Raw genomic sequence first — 24,584 nt, forward strand, 5'->3', positions numbered from 1 at the left:
CGATAAATAGCGGCAGCCGCCGTTCCCAATTCCAAATGGAAACCCCCGAGGCTGCTAGCGTCCAGCCATTTCCAATTACGCAAAAGCTTGTCGGAGCCAAGGCCATTGGATTTTCGAGGGGGCTGGTTCAAGAACTTTAGACTGCTTACAATGGAGTGCCCATTCGGACATCTTTGCCTAACTTACGACGAGAGAGAACACTGGCACGCCATCTATGACGTGCCATAGAACGGAATTTCACTAGCGCGTAGGTTTTAGGGTATTTACGAAGTCAATCTTGCCTACTATTTATGAAAGATGGTCGTTCAAAAAAACTCACAATAGGTTTTCAAGCCAACAGGGGAATACTTCGCGAGAAAATCGAAAATACACAAAAATCGCAAGTGTCCCAAGGCTAAGCCGTAGATGTCTTCTCTCGTCGTGTTCGTACGAGATCACAAAAGGTCGTAACGAACTCAATCGCAAGCAGTCGCCAGTTTGTGAACGAGCCTTACGATGTGTTTGCGAGTAAAGTATTTGCACAAAGGGCGCTCCACAACCTGATTTTTTTTCTCTCCTTCACAGGGATCCGAGTTACGTGCCGCACGATGGTGAAGTGCACGGCGACCGTGGGAAAGGTCGTTTTGAGCGTCTCGTGTGGCCACAGTACGAGGCCGCTCACCAGAAGTACCTCCTCATTGGTGAGTTTTCGCTGACGCTACCAGGGAGCGTGGAGCGCGCCTACGACTGCTGTGTTCACCGCGCCCTCAACTTTTGGCCCTCAAATTTCTGCCTGACGACTTCATAAAGGTGTCGTGCATGATGCCTGCCGGGATCCTGATGCTGGCGCATCTGCGAAGCTGATGCGATAGACGCCTGTTCTGCTGCAGGTCGCTCAAAGGTCAGACAGTGGACAGAAAACCAAAGCAGACACGAACTGAGATGCCGCGACATCTACCACCTTTGCAGCAGCTCGACATTTTCGCCAGAATTTCTAAAATGAACCGCCAGGATGGCGACATCCGACAGCATAACACAAAGGCTCTTGTCACGCAGTCTGTGGCCAATTGAGAATCGCTTTGAATTCATAGGGGGTATGGGACCGTAAAACCATTCGAAGGCGCGTTAAAAACACGGTAACACTTTGCGAGAGTCTCTGCTATTTCTCACTAACCACGACCTGTGCGCCTAAGTACAAAAGTATTCACCTATTGATCGTCTCTGATCGCTTTCATTGGAGATGTCACTCCGGGGCATAACCAAATATCGCCCTTCTGCGTCCTCGCGTCTTTTTTGCCCGGAATCAATATTGCCATTCAAATTAAATTGAGATTCTAGGGGCGTGCATTGCAAGATCTGTCTAATAATCTACACTAATTTCTATAGAGCCCCGTGCTTGCAGCGGACATTTCAGTCTAGTCACTCAACTTCAGAAAGGCTCTTATGATCACGATGCGCGGTGTTTCGTTCTGCAGCGCTCTTGTCGAAGAATTCCGCAATCTTCTTGAGTGCCGATCCACAATAGACGCTCTCGCTGCGGCCTGGGTTCGTAAAAGGGGGCACGAAAATTAAACAGGCAGTTTATTTTCCCAGTCGAACGATTATACGTTACATAGCATGTACACCAGGTTTCGCGAATTCTTAGAGCTGTAGTAATTGCAATAATTAATTTATGAATGTTGATCATTCCGTCTGGCGGCCAGGCAATACTGCTCATGCTAGTCACATCATGGTCCACATAAACCACGTGATCATCGTATTTAGTTAAACGCTGTCTCATTCTAGGCGCCCCCTTGATCGCCCAGACAGCCCAGCTCGCCTAGCCACAGTACGATCGCACACTTTCAAGGCCCATTCTCACATTGGCGTTCGAACGCGTTTGAAAGCGTCGTGGGGTACGACGCCTGCCGTCCCGCGACGCTAATAGCGCGGCGCAAGAGACTCGCTCAACTTTCCCAAGCGTTGCTGTGCGTTCGACCAATCAGAAGCCGAGAGAGGAGAGAAGGGTAACGTGTTCGCTCGCGCCACTCGGCGAAGTGTATCCGGTTGTCCGCTCACAGAACTCGTTTTTTTTGTTGTTGTTTTTTTTTTTTCGTGTTGGGGAGCGGTGGGGACTTCTTTTTCTGAGGCTGCAATGGTTAGAGCTCGGTAGAATACCGGGGAAGCCAGCGGGATGGTTCCAAGATCGAACACTCCTTTGAGTTGAGATCGAACACGCTGCTGAGTCGGAAAAATAGTCTGCTAAAAACGGTGGCTCTCGGCGCCGTATCCTCGTTCGTTGGCGGCAGTTGGTGTTGCTACCGCTTGCGCCATCTCTAGTCTCCTGTGCCAAACGGTGCCCTATTTTTTGAAGACCGTTGGCTTCGCTGCGTTTCCATAGAAGTTACGCATTTGTTTTTACCTTTTCCTCCGGTAAGAGCGCTCTTTGCAAATTTTGTAGAAAAAGAGCACCACCTCTGGACACCGCAGTACAAAATCATAGCGCGATAGGTGAAGAAACCGATTTTTGCTGTTGATTAAAGAGCCTGGCCGCTATTTGAGACACCCTGTAGAAACCCTGTCAGTTCCATGACGGAGCCATTGAACGCGCGGCTGCCAGAAAGATGCAACGAGCAGCGCTGAACGTTAGCCTAAATGGTAGAGCAGAGCCACTTCCAGGGTATCCTAGAATAACTGTACATGCTCCTTTTGGTAAGAAGAGTATCGCAGTGGTGCTCCCAAGGCGGCCGTGTTGAATCCAAGCCGCACTGCAGGGAAGTGATCGTCGCTTCTGCAAGAGACCCGTAGTCGTGGATGACGTGGCTGTAAGGCGGCGTACTGCGGCGTGCGGAGCAGAGAAGAAATATACCATTTTTATTGCAAGGGCCACCAGGTGGTGTTCTAGTCTTTCACGTGCCAGAGAACTTCCGGTGTATAAAAAGAATGAACAAAAGCCACCTTAACACAGCTGCATGAATTGTAGATGAGTTGTTTAACCCCCAGTCCTCCAGGTGAACGCCAAAAGAACGCAGGAGCGCGAGATCTGTTAAAATGTTTCCAGTATTCTTGTAAACCATCTTGCCTCCTCCAATATGTGATATTGTACAGCAAAGGGCACTCGTTAAATCTCCAACTTTGTTGTCCGTGTAGCGTTTAAGCTTTCTGGCACTGATGACATAAGCAAGCTCAACATGCTTGCAAAGACGGTGCAACCGGAAGTCGCTTGGGACGCAAGCGGCGGTTCATGTCTGTAAACAGCAAAAGGGGACGACGCTGTGTCTCTTTATTACTTCGGTAGAGCGTAGTGGCCGACGAAAACTTCGTCGATTCGTCAGCCGTAGCCGCGCTTTTTTGTCTTGTCCGAGGTGCCCGGATGTGCCGGAAGCGAATTACTCCGTGAGTGCTGCAGACGCGAGCAAAGCGATCGACCTCCGTGTCGTCTGCTTCCCTATAGAGGAAACATGCTTGAATACATCACCCGCGTTATAAAACAATGCGATTGTACAGTGCCCAGTGGCTACACATCGTGTTTAATGGTACGTGAACCTTCCGATTCGTTAGATTTTAGTATAGCTTACATCTTTCGCAAACGCAAAGCGAGAAACATGCTCCGCCCGAAACTCGGCACATGCAACCTCGCTTTCCCGCGTAAAATTTGAATTTAGGTCGGCTCAAATGACCTCTCTCCTGCCATTACGGAGTTGACGGAGAGAGGAAAAGGGATGCAATTCTCTGGTTAAGCAAGCGGAGCCTATACAGGTATTCTGGGCCCTGGAATAACCTAGAGTTCCTGTATAGGATGTTTACGGGAGTCAAAGTTTCGCGTGTATTTTCCACGTGCGCCGCGCCGACATTTGCCGAAGTCGATGACGTGAGGAGCAAAGTACCCAGTGACGGGAAGGAAAGCCACCGAAACGGTCTTTTCGCCGAAATTGCACGTGCCCCGGTGTATGTTCCCCTGTTTTCGCCTCCTTCTCCTCCTTTCCCGTTTTCCATGCGCGGCGGCGCGCGCGCTGCGCCACTGTTCGCTCAATCCAGTCACGTGGCGAGCAAAAAGTCCAGTACCGTGCAGGAAAGCCGGCGTTACGGCCACCCGCCGAGGATGAACGCGCAACCCTGCTACCATTGGTATCTGTAGGGGAACTCTAGGGTAACCTTTCAATTGGCGCCAACAATACACGCGTTTGCCTTTCCGAAAAACGACAAGCCGTAATAAAAAAATTAAAAAAATAGGCGCGGGGAAAAACGGAAGCGAGGCGCAATAGAAGAGGGTCAAAACAAAATGTTCTCCCTTCCTGAAAAAAAAAAAATAATAATAATAATAATAACAAGAAAGCAGCGCGCTCGTGTTTTCGGATTTTACCGTTGCGGCATCGCTTGGCGCTGCCAGAGAGAGCCCCTGCGCGTACCCTCTCATCTCATATCCTTTCTGCCTTACAGTGGCCACGTTTTTCGCGATTTGATGGGATTTCTAGAATAGAAGACACTACGCCCCACCCAACAAACAGTGCAGCATTTTCGAATGGGGCGCATCCGAGGGTCCCGCGTAAAAATCAATTTGTACACCAAACTATCGCGCCTTTTTCAAACCATATTTAGCAGGATTATAGAAACATGCACTAAATCCTAGCAGTAGAGTTGTTTCATATTTTTTTTTGTAATGTCCTAAGCACCTTAATTTGTCTCTGACTACAGAAGGTTTGACTTCCAATTGTAACTTTTTCCTTAGCACCTTCAAAATGCAGGAAACGGTAAAGGCATCAGTCACATGTTATAAACTATTTATAACCATGAGTATGAAGCATGCACAATACGCACATACAAAATAAAATACTCAGGAATCCTCGCAAGGGTTATTGAAGCATGCCTATTACTGTTGAGCTTCACTAACAGCGTAATCCAGGCAAATAATTGTGTGACTCAAATTTGCTCACTTTTTAATAAGCTATGTATTGTAACCTGTACATGGCCGCATAGGCCTAGCAATATATTGCGCTAAAAACTTTCCGTAGAGTAAATATTAAAAAAAATAAATGAGGTGGCGTCGTCTTTGTTTTCGGTTGTTTGCTGCTTTTCTAAAGTGTGCGAAAGAAAAAACAAACGACCCGGGGTTGTAAAACCCGAATTACAATAAAGAGGAAAGCTCATGCGGTGTAATAAGGTGGGAACAAAAAAGGTTATATTGTTCGTGCGTGTGTGTGTGTGTAGGGGGGGGGGGGGGGGGGGCTAAGGGGGCTAATGGTGAACTCTGGCGAAGGAAACAAGAAAGCACCGAAACACAACTTAGTTAAATTAGAATACCAAGCTTAACTCGCATGAGCGTGACTGGAGGCAGACGAAGAGAGAGACAGCCTCACCATCCATGTCGTTTGCCTCATTTTTGACGATTTATAACTATCTTCTTATGTGGTATACAATCCTAATGTTAATATTCAGTTGAATAACTGTTTTCATTCCACTTTGTTATCTCCATATTTTGTTTATTTATTAATTGTTTGTTTATTATTTATCTTTTAATAGCGTTCGGCTGATGTTGGCAGCGTTAGGCTATAGTACTCGTACTAAACGAGCAATGAAAATATTGGACACGGGTGTCAGCCAAACACCGACGCAGCCGTCGTATCAAATATGTTCCCGGAGCTCAATCGAACTAGGTGAAGTCGAGAATCCAGGCCTTGTTCTGGACAAACAGATCTGCGTGGAAAAAAAGCTGCACAAGGCTCCGCCATACTGTAGTCGATTCGCCAATAAGCTGCGCGAGGAACCGTGGTGTAATTCAATCAGTGACAAGTAAGGGGTCAAATGACATTCGGAGTTGTCCTCGGTAAATAAATTTAGGAACTCGTAATAAGGCACTATAAGGTCGGCTAAAAGTAGACTTGTGACGGTCGCTCGCTGAGCCCGACGGACGAGAGTTGTCCCGCGATTCACCGTGATGAACGTAGCATCATCTCTAGGTCGACGGCCGCGCCATTGCCCTAATCGGCCGTCGTTAGCTACTCTCTCTGTCTCTATTCCACTATAGGCTTACCTATAGTCGGTGACAGGTTAAGAGTTCAGTGGAGACTCCTCTCTGAGCATCGTGCACTTTAGCAGAGCGAGCCTCCTCTCCAGCGTCGCTCTGCTAAAGTAGAGAGAGGTGTGACTAGTGTCTTCTAAATTCTTCATCTTGCAACAGCTACAGAAAATATATCTCACTCCGAAAAAAATGCAATGGCTTTGGAGCCAACAGCCTTTGCGCAGTAAAAACAGCCGGACGAAAGAAGCCTCGACGTTTTCTCTTTGAACTGGGTGGCTGCCGCCATCTGCCGTTGGCGACAGACTTCGAAGCAGCGTTCACAGCAGTCTCTGCTGTCCCGGGGAATAGGGTATCTGGGTGCGTCGGCGGCAGCCCCCTCTGTCGGCGCAAGACGGAAGCGCGAGAGCGTCGACAGCGCGAGGCGCATGAGTTCTCAGCACGGTTCTCAGTAGCATGGTGTTCGCTCTGAAAAGCGAGGATTTGGTGCTATAGGAGCGCGGTCTAAAAACCTGTCCAAAAAGAACACAGCAGATGGCCTGTTTCCTCACAGCTAAAAAAAAAAAAGATTTTTTTGTGTTTTTTTTTTTGTTTTTTTTTGTGTTTTTTTGTTTTTGTTTGTTTAATGTATGGCATACCGTATTCACTCGAGTAATAGCCGGACTATTTATGAACCAAGGCCCTTGCTTCTACTTTCCCACAAGGCACGTATAAAGCCAATAATCGCCTTGCGCATAAATAACATAGCGAATAATCAGATCTAGAACACGATTCTCCATACAAATGCAATCTTCGTTGATAGAATTTACGCGCGAAGACGATATTTCTGTCCTGTAAACCACTGGAGTCATGCTGTCGATCGCGGTGATTGGCAATCCGCGTGCTCCGCGGAAAAGCGAACCCTCGGGTTTGCTTCATAAACAGTGCGGCTATTACTCGAGTAAATACGGTATTTCGTATTGCGGTCAGCTTTTGCCTGTTTTTCTTAACGGGGGAGGAGAAAACATCCTTCCGCTTGCGCGTCCTTGGACAGAGGCTTAGAGCATGCTCATCGCCTCGGTCAGGATCGACACTCCCACGCTCTGCTGGCTCTTGTCACTGCCGGCATCGTTGTCTTCAGTACATTAATCTCCCGAAAACAGGAAAGGAGAAGAGGCGACAACGAGGAGGCGAGGTGGAGTCATGCTGTTTGCGCGGTTGATGTCGAAACTGAAAATAGGCGCGCTTACAGTGAAGTTCAAAGCATATGCCGTGAATTTAGAAAAAAAAAAAAGGCGGGTATGGTGTCCCGTTTATAGCGGAGTAGAGTACAGGTCAAAAAGGAAGTGTAAGCTCCTCCCACCTCTTTTCATTTTAGTATTGCAACGCTGGAAAGCCACCGTTCGCTCCGCTGAAGCAGAAGGCGTGGGAGGACTTTGTTCTCGACCTGTCACCGACTAATGTATTTGTTTTGCTCTTGACCACACACTCTTATCCGGTCTGTAGGATCGTGTGGTGCCGCTGCTGCCGACGAACAGGTGACACTACACTCTAAGAAAAAAGGGAGGAGAAAGGTAGCAAAAGCGACTGTTCCTCCTTGTTGCGGACAAGTTGCCCAGAGGAGGGAGGAACGGCAGTTCAGATGAAAGGAGGAGGGCGAGTTCCTCCTTGTTCAGTTGGCGCAGGGGTAGGGCATCGCGCTACTGACCAAGTGGTCAACGGTTCGATCCCCAGAAAAGTGGGTTTTTTTACTTATTTTTTTTTTGTAAAGTTTTTTTTTTTTTTTTTTTTTTTTTGTTTACCAAAACACACATAAACAAACCCAGACCGATGAAAGGAAAATTAAAGTCCTTATTATTCTCCGAGACGTTTTCCTCCTCCAGGCAGACCGGAGAAAGCTTTCGCCCTCCCGACCCATCTTCTTTCGGTTTCGTTTTTCGAGCACATCGCGCACGTTGTTTAATAAATTAATGTTGAGTTGATTGAGCTTCAGCGGCAGCGAAGGCCGCCTGTAATTCTGTCTTCTAGTCCAAACGTGCAGAACATTTCGGTTGCATTGACGTTTTTACCACTAATTTTATCAAACGAGCTAACGAAGCCGCTAGAAACAGCGAAGTTCCGGAGCAGTGCCAGCAGCGCTACATACACTGGGTAAGACGGCCGTCTCCAATTTGCGGGACACACGCGGAACTACAGCAGCGAAACCACGAGGAACTGTGTCGACGTTTTCGACGTTATGGAAATCGCGGGAACTGCGTCCAAGGAAGGCAGGTTTTCCTGCCGGCTGCCTGGATGCCTTCCGTGCTGAGTTCGGTTCCGTTGTCCCGTGCCGAGTGCCAACCGGCGTTCAACGTGATTCTTCTGCGTGTCAGCAACATCGTCAACGTGGTTCTGTATTTCTTCGTGTCAGCGACATCGTGATGGCAGTGTTGTGGGTTGTGAACAGAAGACTGGAATTATCGCCGATGTGACCGTGTGTTCGCTTATCAGTGGTGTAACAACAAGATGAGATGACGTAAACTGTCGGGCATTGATGCCGCTGGTCGGGCCGTGATCGGAGGAGGCCGAGTGTTGCAGTTTAACATTCCGCTTTACATTAAAGAGTTTAAAACCACTTGAGGGACTAGGTGCAGTCGATCGACGTGTGGATAGTCATGTTGGAACGCTGGTCTGAACGGTAAACTCCTATCATACAGTGGCCAATGTGACTGTCGGTCCCCGAGAGCGATTGCGCTCTGGGGAAAAGACAACACTACGAAAGTATGACGGAAAGTACGTATATTTATAATGGAAGTTTATCATAAAAAAAAAAAAGACAGGCAAAATCGAAAAAAAAACCGAAAACGCTATCCTTTATTTTACTGTTTAAATATATTACGGTTTCTGCAGAAACTGCCCTCTAAGTGGCGCGCTGGGATGAGCGCTCGAAGTTTTCGAGCTCGCAACGGCGCAGCTCCGTACACTTAACAGTTGTCGCAAGTCGCGGCTTTGACTGCATTCAAGTTGATCGAAAAGCGATTTCTGTGCCCGTGAAGCATCACTTCCAGCTGAGTGGATATCCGCTCTACAGAGATTAATTCAAGACGGCAATTGCAGCTTTGCGCGAATAGCACAAATAGAAAAACGAACACTACAATATAAATACTGGCTACGAAGGGCCATGTGGGAAAACAAACTCATGGCTTGGAACCACATTGGAGCGCCTCGATTTATTGGCTTTCAAATAATTACGGCATGATCGAGCGTCTTCTTTTTAATAAGAGATTCATCCCCTGAGCCATTAAAAATAGCCTCAGATGTATGACATTGCTGGAAAAAAAGGAACATGTTCGGAATATTTTTTTTTTTGCTTAGGGTGTCACCGAAAAATTCCGTACGTTCAAAATGACCACTATAAAAGACGGAAACGCAGGGCTCGGTAGTAGTGATTGGGGTAGTGTGCTGTTGTATTAATGTTTGTATGTGCGATGCCTGTGTATGCGTTCAATATATCTTGACCTGATGTTTCTTGTGTGCGCAACGTGTCTACATGTGTTAGAGATTCCGAAGAAAAGGAAACGCAATTGTGGCGTAAAGAAATAAAAATATTTTTTTGTAAAACATGAATTAGGCGGTATCTAGCGCCACCTAGCGCCCCTGCCATCTGGTGGCAAGCGATTTAACATCCTTTTACGCTACGCGGCTACGCCATAATTTCCGTGTTACCGTGCTGAGATAAGCCGAGAGGTTGCTTCGGATTTGCTTTTTTTTGAGAGCAACTTTTGGTTTTGCGGGCGAATGATTTTCACTCCTCCGTGGTGTGCGATTGACGCAACGGTTGACGAAGGAATTGTGGCTCGAGGAATAGCAAAGGTAGGACATAGAGTGCGCGAACTGAGTGCCGGTTGTCTCCGTTGAACATCCCAGTGCTGACGATGAGAAGACTGAGTGACTGCATGCTTTCGAAACGTAAGTTTCTTTACCTGCAGGGGTAAAGAAACTTCGGAAATAAATACAGTTCGCGGAAAGCTCGTGTTACGTTTTTATTTCCTGCTCCTCTCGCTTCGTGCAATAGACTTCGTGTTCTCGTTAAGCCTTACCGAGCTCGATTTGCTCGATTCGTGGCCGCCATAATGAGATGCAGTCGACGGAGGAACTTTTCCTCCCCTGCTTAAGGGACGAAAGTTTCTCCCTTTCTGAAGGAACATATGTGTCAAGAGCGTTCCTCCCTTTAGGGAGGACTATACTGACCCTTTTTTCTAAGAGTGTACATTACGTAGGCTAATTCGCGAGACCACGCTTACCCGTGCGAATGTGGCATCTCCCCTTCTAACTCCCGTAGAGAGGATCAAATTGATACATAGAGAACCTTTTCAACGGGTCTTTAATTTACGGCATTACTATTACTCTAGAGCATTCTTGCATCGTCCGAACATTGATAAAGCATGAAATAAACTGCAAGAATCAATGTGGCAACACAGAGTTAAATTTTATTTTTGAAACATTATTCAGTTGCGCAGTATAATTTATTACCATAACCCAACCTTTCTCTTTGCCCTTGGCACACTGGACGGATAAGTAACCTACGCTAAATGTCATAGAGTTACTTAGCTGCGTGGCCACATGCTACATTTTCATGGGTACAGCTTGTTTATAAGAAGTTTTTCGACTCTGATTTGCAATGCTGAATCGAAAAAGAAACCCAAAAAACCTTGAGGTAACATTTTTTTTTTTTTCTTTAGTGGTGATGTTAGCGGGTAGTGCTGTGAATCTCGCTTGCGTGGCTATGCTGTGCCACAATTAAAGTGAAGGAATCCGCCGCGCTTTCGAACGGCGGGACATACCTATCGCAGAGGATCGATGTCTAATTCAGAATGACTGAGGAAATTGTTGCGGCATTTTCAGCAGTACATGGCGTTCATTGCCAGGTAGATCAACGGGGACATCCTGCAGTCGCAACGATCTGCAGATTCAGGTCCCAGTTAAAAGCGGCATCGGTAAATCTTTTATGTCTGACTAGGGTTCTTGTGCTCCACCGCAGGTATGAAGCCTAAGGTGAAGGACCACTACCACGCGCACCGCCTGTCCCTCTGGCTCCACCTGATCCCGCAGCTGCACCGGCCCGGTGGGCCGGAGGTGGTACCGGCACACCACCTGCTCGACGACCACGACAACCCGCTCAGCTACGACGGCAATGTGCGGTCCTCAGATCTGTCTCCGCTCACGACGTCCACCGTGCCGAGCAGCAGCACGGGAGTCGTGAGCAGCAGCAGCAGCGGGGCCGGGCTGCCTCAGCACCCGCTGTCCCCAGCGGGACTGCATCCCGCCACGCAGGCGAGTGTCCATTCCCGGGCCAGAAGCTATTGGGGACCTTTTGGCAAATCGTTACCGTGTGTCGCGTACTGCACTACCGGAACCTTTGAAGCATGCTCTTAAGCGCGCTCCTCGCGGTCACAGTATGACCCGTGCGCACGCAGAAAAACTTATTTAAAAGTCTCCGGTAGTCTGTATACGCGGAACACGGTGACGGTTTGCAAAAAGCCCCTATTATTAGAATAACATAACGACCCAATATATTTTTAATTATAAATACTATTAGGCCTCCATTTGGAGGTAGTGGTAGGAGATATTGGAACATTTTACTGCACAAGCAATTATACAAGAAAATAGTGAAATATAGTGAATAAGGTTTAATAATATAATAAAGCAACAAGCATAAAAACGAAAGAACGAAAACATTAAACTGTTTCACGGACAGCATACCAGTGTTTTAAAAATAATTGGACTGCTGGATAGTTTATGGGTACTTTAGAAAGGCTGTTCTACTCTTCGATTTTTCGAGGAAAAAAAAAATTAAATTTGAAGGAAACAGCACGACAACTATACAAAACCAGCGCCCCATTGTGCAAGCTTCGTGTAGCTCGGACCAGTCGTGGCGTTGAATATCCCGAAGCATCAATGTTAAAATCGGGATTCAGTAGAACACACAAAAGCTGTAGCCTCGCTGTAAGGCGCCTTGAGCGATAGGAACTCTAGTAGGGCTTTCTCGTACCGTGACGCCGAAGATTCGTTTCTCGCAATACCTATCTCTGCACTATTTCTCACTTCTCAAAATTTGCAGTTGTATGAGGGCTCCATACCTGGGACGGATATTCGAGAACACGTCGAATCATGGTTTTATAAGCAGTGCTTTTGTATCAATCAAAGGATGATTAAGAGTGCGTTTCAGACACCAAATGTTACCTTGAGATTTTCAAACACTGGAATTAACGTGTACAGTCCACTTCAGATCATAAAAAAGTGTACTCCAAGGAAGTGCATTCAAAGTTTTTAAGGTTCCGGTCGGACGTTTAGCGTGGGTATCAGAATGTTGACACGTCTGTAACGGTTGCTATTAGGATGTTCTCATCACGCCAGGGGTCAGGCCCGCGAGGAAATATTATACGGCTCTCTGCACGCCATAAAAAATAATTTCCCCCAAAACGCACACACACACAGATAAAAACACAGGACAAGAGGTACGTTCAGTTACGAACCCTGCCTAATGGGATGTATTAACTCAAGATTTGCCAGATAGAGTTTGATACTCACCTGATAAACAAACAGACCGTATGCGGAGAGAAGCATTGACATAGAACAACTTGGCTCTGTTTTCTGCGGACCTCCCAAAATTAAAGTCTTAAAATTTATGCCACTTCGGCTGGTAATGAATTCCACTTCGATAAAATCGGCACGTTATATTAGTGTGAAAAAAATATTTGTCTTCTCAGTAAGCGGTTGAACTTTGCAGTAGTGATCTGTTTACGCTGAAATCTGCATTGTCGATTATAAGTATTAGGATGAGCATGGTAAAGACATTTTCAGAGTGCGGTCTGTTGCCAACGAGTTTGTGCGCGTCATAGGGCAACGACAGCATGTCCTCCCCGACGTCCTGGCCCCCCGGCGCGGCCCCGGGCCTCGAGGCGACCCCGACCTCGAACCCGCTGAACCTGTCCGACTCGATGATGGTGCTGCTCCAGTACGGCGGCTACTCGACTGCGCTGAGCGTCACGATCGCCGTGGGCTGCTCGCTGCTCATCCTCAACGTGCTCATCTTTGCCGGTGTCTACTACCAGAGGGATAAGACCAAGCTTGAGGCTAAGCTGCACAAGCGGAACTACAAGGTGAGCGCCAAGTTTTAAAGTAACCGAGGTCAGCGAACACCTTCTGTTTTCTGTCCACTTGCTCACAGAATGTGTTTCGAGCATTCGATTTTGCACCAATATCTCGATGATTAGTCGGCCAGTGACAAAGCCAATTTGATCCCCCCCCCCCCCCAAAAAAAAAATAAAATGAAGTGTGTAGTGTTGGTTTAAGAAGAAGAAAGGCCTGTTCACACATACAGCGGAGCTCTAAGTTAGCCCTATGTGAGCGCTCCAAAGAGCGCTCATGGGGCGCTTCCTACCGCGTGACTTTGTTCTAATATAGCGCGCAATGAGCGCTTCTGTGGCGCCTCGTTAGCGTTTTAGTAGCGCCTTGTTAGCGCTTCTTCTACCGTGATGCTGCGGATTAGCGCGTGCACTGTGGTTCCGGTTCCTGTGGTTGGGTGTGCATCAACAGTACCATGGCGGACATGCGGGACGCTGAAATATAAACGCGACGAATGCTCTTACATACGCAATTCGTGCGTGTCTGTGTGGACGACTTAACGCCGAGAAGAGCCTTCTGGGTGTGCGAAATCGTTCGCCACCGAGATACCAACGGGTGCCTGGCGAACCTTGTTCCCAGGCTGAGGGACTAAAACACGGAGTTCTTTCAAAGGTGATTATATTTTAACTGCGTGTCTTTGAAACCAGGTTCACGCGTATCGAATATAAAGCGGTGAGGTCATACCCAATCAATAAGTCGCTCAGAGTCCATGACTCTGAAGGCCTGTTCACACATACAGCAGAGCGCCAAGTTAGCGCTACGTGAGCGCTCCAAGGAGAGCGCATGTGGCGCTTCCAGCGCGTGTCTTCGTTCTAATATAGCGCGTGGTTAGCGCTTTAGTACCGCCGTGTTATGGTACGTTTACACTTGCGGATCCGCCAGCGAATCCGCCCAGCTTTTGCCGCTGGGGCGAAACGCTGGGCGGAAAACGCGGCGGCGAGCCGTTTAGGTCCAGGACCTATTTCTGCCGCCGAACGAGGAGTTTCGCTCTCCGGAAGTGACATTCTTGCGCGGCGCGACGCTGCCTACGTCATGAGTAGTCGTTCTTCCGGGTGCTGCAACGCCCGGGATTGGTCGGGAGACAGTCGAGGTGGGAACTCTCGCGCCTCCTCGTCATATTTGGCGGGATGTTACGAGAACAGCTGCCGCAGCCGGCGCCGCCGCCGCCGCTCGAAGGAAATAGATGTAAACGCAACCCGCTCGTCGCCGCCGCCGCCAGGAGCGGATCCGCTCCCACGGCAGCGGATTTGTTCTCAGGTGAAAACGTACCATTAGAGCGTCATTAGCGCTTCTTGTACCACGGTGGCTGCGGATTAGCAGGTGCACTGCGGTTTCGGTTCCTGTGGTTGGGTGTGCATCAGCAGCACCATGGCGGACATGTGGGATGCTGAAATAGAAATGCGACAAATGATCTTACATACGCGCTTAGTGCGTATCTGTGTAGACGGCTTAACTATCAGAAGAGCCTTCTGGGTGCGCGAATAGCCACCGAGATACCGACGGGTACCCGGCGAACCTTGTTCCCAGGCTGAGGGACCGAGACACAGAGTTCTTTCGAAGGCGAATATTTTTACTTGCGTGTCCTTGAAACCAGCGTCACACATATCAAATTGAAAGCTATGAGGTCGTACCCAATCAATTAGTCGCTCAGAGTCCATAACTCTGGGTCGCCTGCTCGACCCTCCGCTGAGAGAGCGGCTTTTTTACTTCCTCTTCTTTCAATGCCAAAGGAAAAACAACAACCAAGGAATCGCCGTGCGCGCGCTATTCCGCAGCAGCAAGCACGGCACAAGGGGCGTGAGAGCACTAACAGAGCGCTTCTGTAGCGCTAACAGAGCGCTAACAAAGCGCTTCTGAAGCGCTAACAGAGCGCTACATCACGCGCCAGGAAGCGCCAGATGAGCCCTCCTTCGAGCACTCACGTAGCGCTAACTTAGCGCTCCGCTGTATGTGTGAACCGGCCTTGAATCGTCTGCCCGATCCTTTGCTTGGAGAGCGGCTCTTTTACTGCTCTTCTTTCAATGCCAAAGGAAAAACAAGAACAACGGAATCGCCATGCACGCGCTGTTCCGCAGCAGCAAGCACGGCACAAGGAGCGTGAGAGGGGTCAGACTGCGCTGCTGAAGCGTTAACCAAGCACCTACTGAAGCGCTTCTGGAGCGCTAACAGAGCGCCTACTGGAGCGCTAACAGAGCGCCTACTGGAGCGCTTCTGAAGCGCTAACCGAGTGCTACGTTAGGCGCAAGTCAGTGCCACATGAGCGCTGCTTGCAGCGCTCAAGAAGCGGTAACTAAGCGCTCCGCTGTATGTGTGAACCGGCCTTAAAGGAGCTGTGCAACGATATTCCATTGGAATGTTTTTCTTTCTACACGAGCTTACTGGCACACCTGGGACTCAAGGATACTCACACGCAACGCCATTGGCCAAGAAACTCCTTTGTTGCGGTGTAATTTCAAGGACAAAAGCGATCATTTTCATTCAATCTCTCCTTTGCGAAATTTGATGACGTAACTCGGGGATCGCAGTACACCCAAGTGACGATATTTGAATGCGGTTCATAGATTGGACCCGAGCATTGCGTGGGCACTCGACTTGGGCTCGTGACAATTGCTAGCTCGAGAAGCGTTCGGGTTGTGACCCGTGTCCAATCGCTGCAACGACGACTACAGCCGAGCCATAACAATGTCTGGAACTCAGCGCGTGTCCTGCCCTTTGCCAACCCCAGCGCGTGGCTATGATCAACATTGGCGGCATATAATCGGCTCCAGATCACGTGGCCGCTTGTCCTGGCTGCGAGTTGAGGGGGTGAACGCTGCTCGTTTTTCTTTAATTTTTTTTCTGGGACTTCTATTGCGTGGGGTGAAAAACGAACGCGTGTTTCATAGGTCGTTAACGTTAGGGATCCGTTTTAAGCGGTATTTGCGCAAAGTAGAAAAATTGTTGCATCGCTCCTTTAAATCCGCCGAAAATAACACCAAGAAGAAAACAGCACAAGGCGATGTTGTTGGCTTCAGCATGATGTTTAACGTAAGGTCCCCTGATACTGAAAGTTGGACAATTCCTCCTCTTCATGCAGTTTTGTCCTCTCTATCGGGGCGATCGCCTCATTGCAGCGGCTTCGCGCCGCCATTATTGAGCACATAGACTGGATGCCTTGGTCCGTAAACTTAGAGATTCTTGCTCTTAAAGCACGGAAGTGGCGGTTCTGCATTTCGTTGTAGAAAATACGCTCATTGTGCACCGTTATTCGAGCTTATATTATAAGTGAGCGTGAATGTTTTGAACGAGAACATCCATGTCACGCTGCGGTCAAATGCTCAAATGCGTATATAACCACATTCCATACCACACATTCCCTTTCTGACTTGGATGAAAACGAACGAAAGGCTTGGCATGCTGCGGCTCACCGTCTACGCAGACAAGCACCACCAGGGCTTCGCCTCAATCAAAATCATTCATCACGTGAAGATGCGTTTTCTTTTTGTTTTTTTTTTGTCCTACACGAGCACGGGAGCACGTGCCCACGTGCTCGTGAGCACGAGCACCCGAAGCCGGACATCGAACGGACATACGGACATGGGTAGCCCCTAAGGAGCTTCACCCCTAAAAAAGTTGACGTCGCTCGTACTTGATACATAGTCGCGACCCGCCATGAAACGCAAAGCAGTTAATCCAACACAGTATTAACTATTTCGGGACAATAACACACACCGACATTGCGTTTTTACGCTTGTTTGGACCAAGTACCAAGAAGAGGCAGTGGAGAAAAAGAAGTTTCTCGTAAGTATCAAAATCTGTTCCCCCCCCCCCCCCCAAAAAAAAAAAATGGACGCGTAATACCGGCGTCACTTGCGGTTGTTTAATTAAAAAAAGTCTCTGCTACACATGAACACGCAGAAAATTAAAGGGATACAGAGCACTGCCAATTCTTTTTCCAAACGCTGTAAAGGTGTCGTTTACCGTCGAAAATCGCGAAATTTTAGAACTTTATCATGTAAATATGCGCGTGAACGTCAAGTAACCTCGCGGGCGTAAATTCGCGGTTCGTCACTGGCGCGGTGAAAACATGAACACGTGTATGGTGTAAACAGCTGTGTCACTTCTCAATAAAGTCGTCAGAACGCAAGGGCAACGTTTTTATTTATTAGTTGAAACAAGTCTGCCATAAATTCACTTTTTTTAATCACTAGAGGCAAATCAGAGGCAAATCATTTACAAAGAATTATAGGGACAAAACAACCAGTGAACATTAATTATGGCTTCCCTTATAGCCATGCTCAAGATTTCGGACATCTTCGAATCCATTCATTGTCTTTCTTCTTCAGAATTATGTTTTACAGAAAACCCGTTCATTCGAGTTCGCATAAGAAACACAACTTTAATACCAATTGGAAAGGAATTTACACTGAACAGAGTGCCGCCAAACTTGCGTGGCGAAAAAAAAAGAAGAAGAAAGAAAAACATCGCTGCACGGAGGGCATCGGACTCACTGTACAGAGCGGAGCAGGGAGCCTCGCCCTTGCTCATTCATGGCGACGGATCTCGGCAACAAACTCCACCGCGCTGGCTTAGGAGAAAACTGTTGGACACGTAAACAACGCGATCATAATAAAGAGCAGAGCGAGAAGCCACCCTAAAGAAAAAGAGAGACGTGGGCGTCTGTGATTCGATGGCTCAATGAATGCGCATGTCTATTTCGAATGAGCCATTCATTAACTAACGTCCCCGGCGGCTGCCTGTGCACTGTCGGGCGAAGGGGTGCCAATAAGCGTAGATCCCCCGCCTGGTAAAAGTTCTGCTACGTGCCCAGTCCAGAGCCATAGGAAGGGGAAGAGTTTGGTCATCTGCTCTTCTCGGTGAAGTTGCCCCTAGCAACCGACTACCAACGCTGGACACAGTGCGAGCGATACGCGCCGGTCCGCCATTAATAACGACCCTGTACCCCAGGCATGTGCAAAAGGACGACCACGGAACGCTTGCTACACTAAAGGCGCGTACACACCGGCGATCTGGAGCACTCGCGCGATGCGACTATACTCCGTTCACCCTTAGAGGTGCTCTGAGGAGGCTTCTGATAACGCCTAAATATGGCGATAACTTACTCAGCTGGCACTAAGCATCCCAGAAATTCCTAAATCATGACGGTACGCTGCTCATTTTCATACTAAAAAAAGCAATCAAAGATCGCAACACATCTATTTCATCTCCGGTGATGGGAGGAGCTTGTTCCTAAACCAGGACATTTGTCAGACAATAGCATGCGAAGGATCCTCGCGCCTCCGACAGGTGGAAACGCGGAGTGATGTCCTGTAAAGCCCCTCGATGTGTTTGTGTCTGTCTTGCAAGTAGCGTCAAATGCGCGAGTACACGAGACCCACGTCTCGAGCGGCCCTTGGAAGCGAATGGCGGCGCAGCACTGAAATGAGCTGCCCTAGGAAGCGAATGGCGGCGGAGCACCCGCTCGTGGCACGTATCTCGCGCGCTTCCCCAACAATGGTTGGCGGTACTTGTAAAAAACGCCTTTATCAAGGGGCTTTAATGTCCTGAATGCGCGCGGCTAATTTCCCATACAGCCCGGTCTACGGTTCAACCTAGAGCCACTAAATAAGCTGCGCTTAGAATATCGGCACTCCGTTTCCCGACATTATTGTGGGCGCCGCCATTTTGGCTCATATGAAAAACAGACCCAATCGCCGATCGTCATGATTCAAAATTGCGACTTCCTCAGCATTAGATGTGCACAGTGTTAGGAAGGTGATGTAGTATTGCTTTTCTCTGTCGCGAACGGTTTAAACATTTATGGAGGGCGGAAAAACATTTCCTGTGATTTCAGATAAAGCTTCAGATAACTGGCAATCATGATTTTAAGACACAATATGGCCAAGTGTCGTTACTCTGAAGTGTAGCTTATTTAGTGGCACTATAGTTCAACCCAGCGAACGCGCGTTCGGGCGCTCGATAGCTGACGACCAAGCACCCCTCCCGCGGGAGACAAAACAATATTATAGTTTTCTGTTTTTGAGACGACTGCTGCCGTATTATGTTTCCTATCCACGAAAAATCACAATTTTTTTTACTATTTCTGCTTGCTTCTATCATCTACAAAAGCATACAGATTTTTTAATAACAGCGTTTGCAATTTCAACGAAATTTTGCATTTTCATTGGTCACGTGCCAGGCTGGCCACCAGCACAATGCTCCTCCCATCGCCAAAGACAACTTCAATTTTTTTTTTTTTTTTAGGGGAATCGGTTTCGCATTTTTATATTTATGGATTTCTAGGATGTTTAGAGCTCGCAAAGTGAGTTATCGCCCCATTTAGGCACGAGAGCTCCAGATTGCTGTTTTGAAACGTTCTTCCGCAGAACGAGCGATCGCGCTAAAAATGAATGTCTCAAACCAGGGAGCGTGGCCTAGCTCGCGCTTGTAGCTTCGACTACAGTATCTGCTTAAGGGTAAACAAAGCACAGATCGCATCGCAAAAACAAAAAAAAAAAAAAAAACTCAGATGGTCACACTGGCACGTGCGATGAGCGAGTGGCTTCTGGAAAACTCACGCTCCGAAGGATATTTCTCCAGGGCCGTCACCGGTTCTGCTTTTTCCGACATCGCACTATGAACGCTCAGTTCCCGTTTTTCGGTTTCGTTTTCACCTAATAGCGACGTGCACCATCATAAGCGTAGCTGTGGTCGAAGTTCGCAATTTGCCAAACCAGAGCTTCCTGGACAATGATAATGCCTGGCAGATCGCCGGTTCACGGCGAAGAGAATCTTGCAAAGTACGGCGAGGCAGACGCAAATCCTGCCAATCGCAGCCAGGCAAATCAGGGGCGTGACGTGGAGAGCGGAAACCATCAAAGGGTGCCACCGAAACTTCTCCGCGCTAATAGTTGAATCGTTTCCTCTTGCGGTCATGAATCCCAATGACCGGCTGATTGAAGTGGATGAAGTTGAGGCGATTCTAGCTTCCGTGTCTGCATTGCCTGCTTTTACGGTAGCAAGGTAACTGTAGAAAAAGCGGCAGATGCCGGATGTGAACAAACCGTCGCGTCACTTCCGGGGTGCCGTTGATTGGCTCAGCCCATAGAGTTATAATAATGTACGCTAGAGGTTCAACTGGCTCTAGTGTCTATGCGACTTCCGTGACGCAAATTGAAGCAAACAACAACCAGTCTACTTTTGCGGTGCTCCTGTGCATTCCAATGGGAAAACGCGCGTGCATTTTGTCTCTTCACCGGAAAATAACACGAAACACTTTGGTCATTTGGGTCGCACCGAATAGCATGTACCTTGATTAACATTGTAGAATTGTAATTACTTTAGTTAGCGCATTTTTCTTCATTATTCAACGATGTTTAACTTTGCTACAATTGAGTCCCAAACGTGTTCCCAATCCCAAAAGCGACGATTCAAAGTAAAATTACAATCGAAAGGAATATAGAGTGTGTTCAAGGCTCGCCAGCATTACGATGACGCTTATATATTGGTAATATGCAAGCCCTGTGACTATGTGAAAATGACCCCGTCGTGCACGAGTCGATAAAAACATTCAAAACGTAAATTATAAAGCACGTGTACTATGAAAGGTGTCTCTTCGTTTTTTTCTTTTTCTGCCGGGCAGCTTTTATCGTGAACTTGTTCTCAAAGACTTCGATCGTGCTGGTGATACTTTGAACGTAGAAGTTCGCGCAGAGCAGAAAGGATAAAGTGGTACTTACTTACTTAAAATCGGAATATATTACGTGGCCTTCAATTTTAGTTTGATCGTATATGCGCGGGTAGTTACTGATCCAATGTTACTGCGTAGTTCTTGCCGTCTCCCCTAATTTCCAGATGTCCTTGGTTCGTTCGGCACGTATATTCCTTATGCTGAAAAGCGCCGACGTCTTGTTCGAGCTAAGTGTGTCTGACAGTGCACATAAACACACGTACGAAGTTGTTTTGGCACCGTTTTTAATGCGATGAATTTGAAAGAAAAACGCCGTAGCTGATCCATTATTTCGTCGGCCTGACTGAGAAATGTTCTAAGCTACCTAGTGTACGAATTATTCTGCATATTTGCTTTTATGATCGAGCGCAGGGAAAAAATGCACTCACTTTTTCTCATAGAAATGCATTACCGGAAGTCAATTTACGACTGGTTGCTGTCAGCTTCAATTTGCGTCAGCACACTAGCGCCACTTGAACCTCTAGCGTACATTATAATAACTCTATGGCTCAGCCGCTCCGCGACTAGATTGCATCGCAAAAATCGGGTCGGCTACCGACTGCTTGAAACGCGTGACTTTTTTTCACAATGGTCGCGTTTGCTGCGAAAGTTATCGGTCGAGTGCTGCACAACGCCGGTGAAAACGTGCATTTAGAGATAAAAATGCTTGTTCTGACTTTAAATTCTTATTTATAAAATAGAGGTGGTAGAAACATTGATTTGCTTGCTGCAAATGCTCAAGAAAAAGAATTTATAAAGCTCTAACAGTCTTTTGCAATTAAAAGTGTAGTTCACTCTCCCTTCCCTGTAACACAAACTTAATCCACATTGCTACACCCATGCATTTCAAACTACCCTTCGGAGGACGTGCTTTCAGGAACCATATCAGCGGGAATAGATGATCATATGACAGTCTTTCATATTCGTCCAAAAATAAAAAAGCATATAGTCTTACTTCTAGAACCTATCGACATATATCCGACGCAGCGTTGAATTTATTTCATGATTAATTATCTGTACTCATTGGGAAAAGATCTTATTAAAACCATCCCGGATAACGCCTTCGACATGTTTTTCGCAATCGTAAAATAGGGCTACGAGTCATCATTTTCACAGCAAACAACAAAAAAGAAGAGAAAACCGTGGATTGCAAAAGGTGATTTTGCAAGATATAACAAAAATATACAATATACGCCATTTTCGTTAAAACTGAAGATCCGGTCGCTTTATCGGAACTCAAACTTTTTAGAAATCGTTTGCATCCCGATATTCGAAAATAAAAACAAAGCTGCTTTCAACGCAAGCTAGCAGATGTAAACAGTGATCTAAAGAAGGTATGGAAAACAGTGATCTAAAGAAGGTATGGAAAACAGTAGATGAGATTGTCATATTAGAACCCCGTCACAGCTGCTTGTATTATCTAAAAATAGATGGAAAAATATTATCTGGTGTAGAGCTGGCAACGACGTTTAACACCCATTTGTTTAACAGCAGGCGAAGCGACGTCAATAAATCAATCTGAAGGTCATGATCTATATCCCGGAAACCGCACTCCGAATTCGATCGTTCTATACTCAGTAACAAATCAATATATAATTACGCTTATAACGTGTCTAAAGACAAACAGCTTAAGGTGTTGATGATCTTAAAGCTATACCTATCAAATTTGGATGTGGGCTTATTAGGCTACCTCTAACTCATATATGGAATTGTATACTTGAAAGTGGTATTTTTTCTGAACAAATAAAAACAGCGAAGGTTTCAACGATCAGTAAGGGTAGCTCCAAAAACTACCTAAGTAATTATAAACCAATATCGGTACAGCCATCATTTTCTACACTTGATGAACAAATAATAAACAACAGGTTTCATACATTTTTATGATGTATAGCATCATAATAAAAAATCTATATAAATTCCAGAAGGGAAAAAAACTGAACTCGCACTTTTGTACGTTCGTGACAAGATAATTCACAATATTAAGAATCAGTTTTCACTTTTTTTTTTGTTTATTGAGTTCCGTAAAGCCTTTAATTCCATCAAACATGACGTTCGTCTTTCGAAGCTTAATACATATAATATACGGGGAACTACACATAAACTTATCACGAATTACCTACATTCCGCAGGCAATAAACACACAGTGTATAATAAGATTAAATCACGTTCTCCCTTTATAAAATATGGCGTTCCGCAAGGCTAAATAGTGGGATTGTCGTTCTTTTTTATCTGTATACCTAACATATCAAGTACCGAACACTTAGTATGATGTGCGGACGATACAAATGCGTTCTTTTCAGGAGCCAATCTGAACCAGCTTGAAATTTCAATGAATAAATATCAATATGCACTCTTATCCTGGTTGACAGTAAATGGTTTATCTCTAAATGTAAAAAAAAACTCAATATACTTCGTTTTTCTTCATTAAACCGAATTCTCACAGAGAACATCGAACAAACGTCACAAAACTTCGAAATTCAGCATTTAAATAGCCACAAATTAGTTTTAGTATGGTTTAACAAGCACATGAATATGACGCACCATGTCAACACAATAAGAATCAAAATTTCTAGATCAACAGGCTCGCTTGCCACTGTAAAACATTTATTACTGGATTGGCCAAAGTATAAAGTTTATTAAACTCACTCTACTCTAAGGTATATTACTGCTTTCTTGTCTCGGGTGGGTTGAAAGAATGCTTATATCACACCTACACCTTCGACCAAAAACGTTATGCATCTAATAAATAAGATTGGTCATGACGCGCATATATTTCCGCTTTTCGAACAATATAAAACGTTTGGCTTTCATCACTTATACGGATATGAACTTCCAATCTATATTCGTCAGGACTGTGAACTTCCGACACCAACTCACGCATCACTTTGCATTCGGCCCGAACATCATTCTAGCGCACGTCCATGATATGTTTATACTCCCTAAAATCATACCAAATATGACCAGAGAAACATTAGCATATCAGATTCCAAATTCTTTTAACAAGTTCAGCTAGGTTCACACATTCGTGACAAGTATCCTTTCACCAAGAATATACAAGCATCTTTTAAAGAAAGCTCTGATAAAAAAAAGTCAAGATCATCCGAAAAATAAGTGAAATATGAACTTATCTTTTACCCTACTATTACGTTATTGCAATGTTTTTGTTTTGCTTTTTATTTTCAGTTTTTTTAATAACTTCTTTTCCTAACATCTATACTGTGCTTAATTGGAGCGTTTTTTTTTCTTCCGTTGCCGTTGGTGATTAATTGTGGATTCCTGTCTTATAGCGGCAATGAGGCCTGTTCAAACCATTTGGTTTTCTGCCTTGATGCTGCAGACAATATGTATTGTCTAAACATACTGAAATACAAAAAGAAGGTTTGCGTTCATAACATGTTATTCGGCGTCCAGGTAGCTCAGTACTTTTCCTATGTTGGTCACGCGTGATAGAAGCCCACTTGAAAATATAAAACTGTTAAAAGAATTCAAAAATAAAAACGCCGGAAGCAGAAGCTGGTTTGCGATCATTCGAAAAAACCTTTGTATGGAAATGAAGAACAAAAAAGCATGCAGAACTCTCCATATTACGCACTTAAAACCGCGCATTCACATTTGGTGGGTGCAAGAAATTTATAACGATATTCAACCGCATATGATGTGGGATTAAGCGTTCAAACATGGTTCGTTACCGGTCGCAAGGGAGAGCAAACCTTCGCCGCCGGGTAATCCTGCTCTTGCTGCCAAGTTTTACTTTCA

General features: G+C 46.3%; 1 protein-coding gene across 1 annotated transcript in view; it reads left to right on the plus strand.

Annotated features, from left to right (window-relative positions):
• LOC8040819 (neuroligin-4, Y-linked) overlaps positions 1 to 24,584 on the plus strand; it is a 245,611-nt gene that overhangs the window by 211,630 nt on the left and 9,397 nt on the right. The window contains exons 6-8 of the mRNA XM_040214702.1: positions 565 to 680; positions 10,974 to 11,266; positions 12,835 to 13,095. Of these exons, the coding sequence (XP_040070636.1) occupies positions 565 to 680; positions 10,974 to 11,266; positions 12,835 to 13,095 (670 nt within the window). The remainder of the gene's footprint in view (positions 1 to 564; positions 681 to 10,973; positions 11,267 to 12,834; positions 13,096 to 24,584) is intronic.

The sequence above is a fragment of the Ixodes scapularis genome, unplaced genomic scaffold, assembly GCF_016920785.2.
Source record: "Ixodes scapularis isolate PalLabHiFi unplaced genomic scaffold, ASM1692078v2 PGA_scaffold5__190_contigs__length_132052651, whole genome shotgun sequence".
NCBI classification, from domain to species: Eukaryota; Metazoa; Arthropoda; class Arachnida; order Ixodida; family Ixodidae; genus Ixodes; species Ixodes scapularis.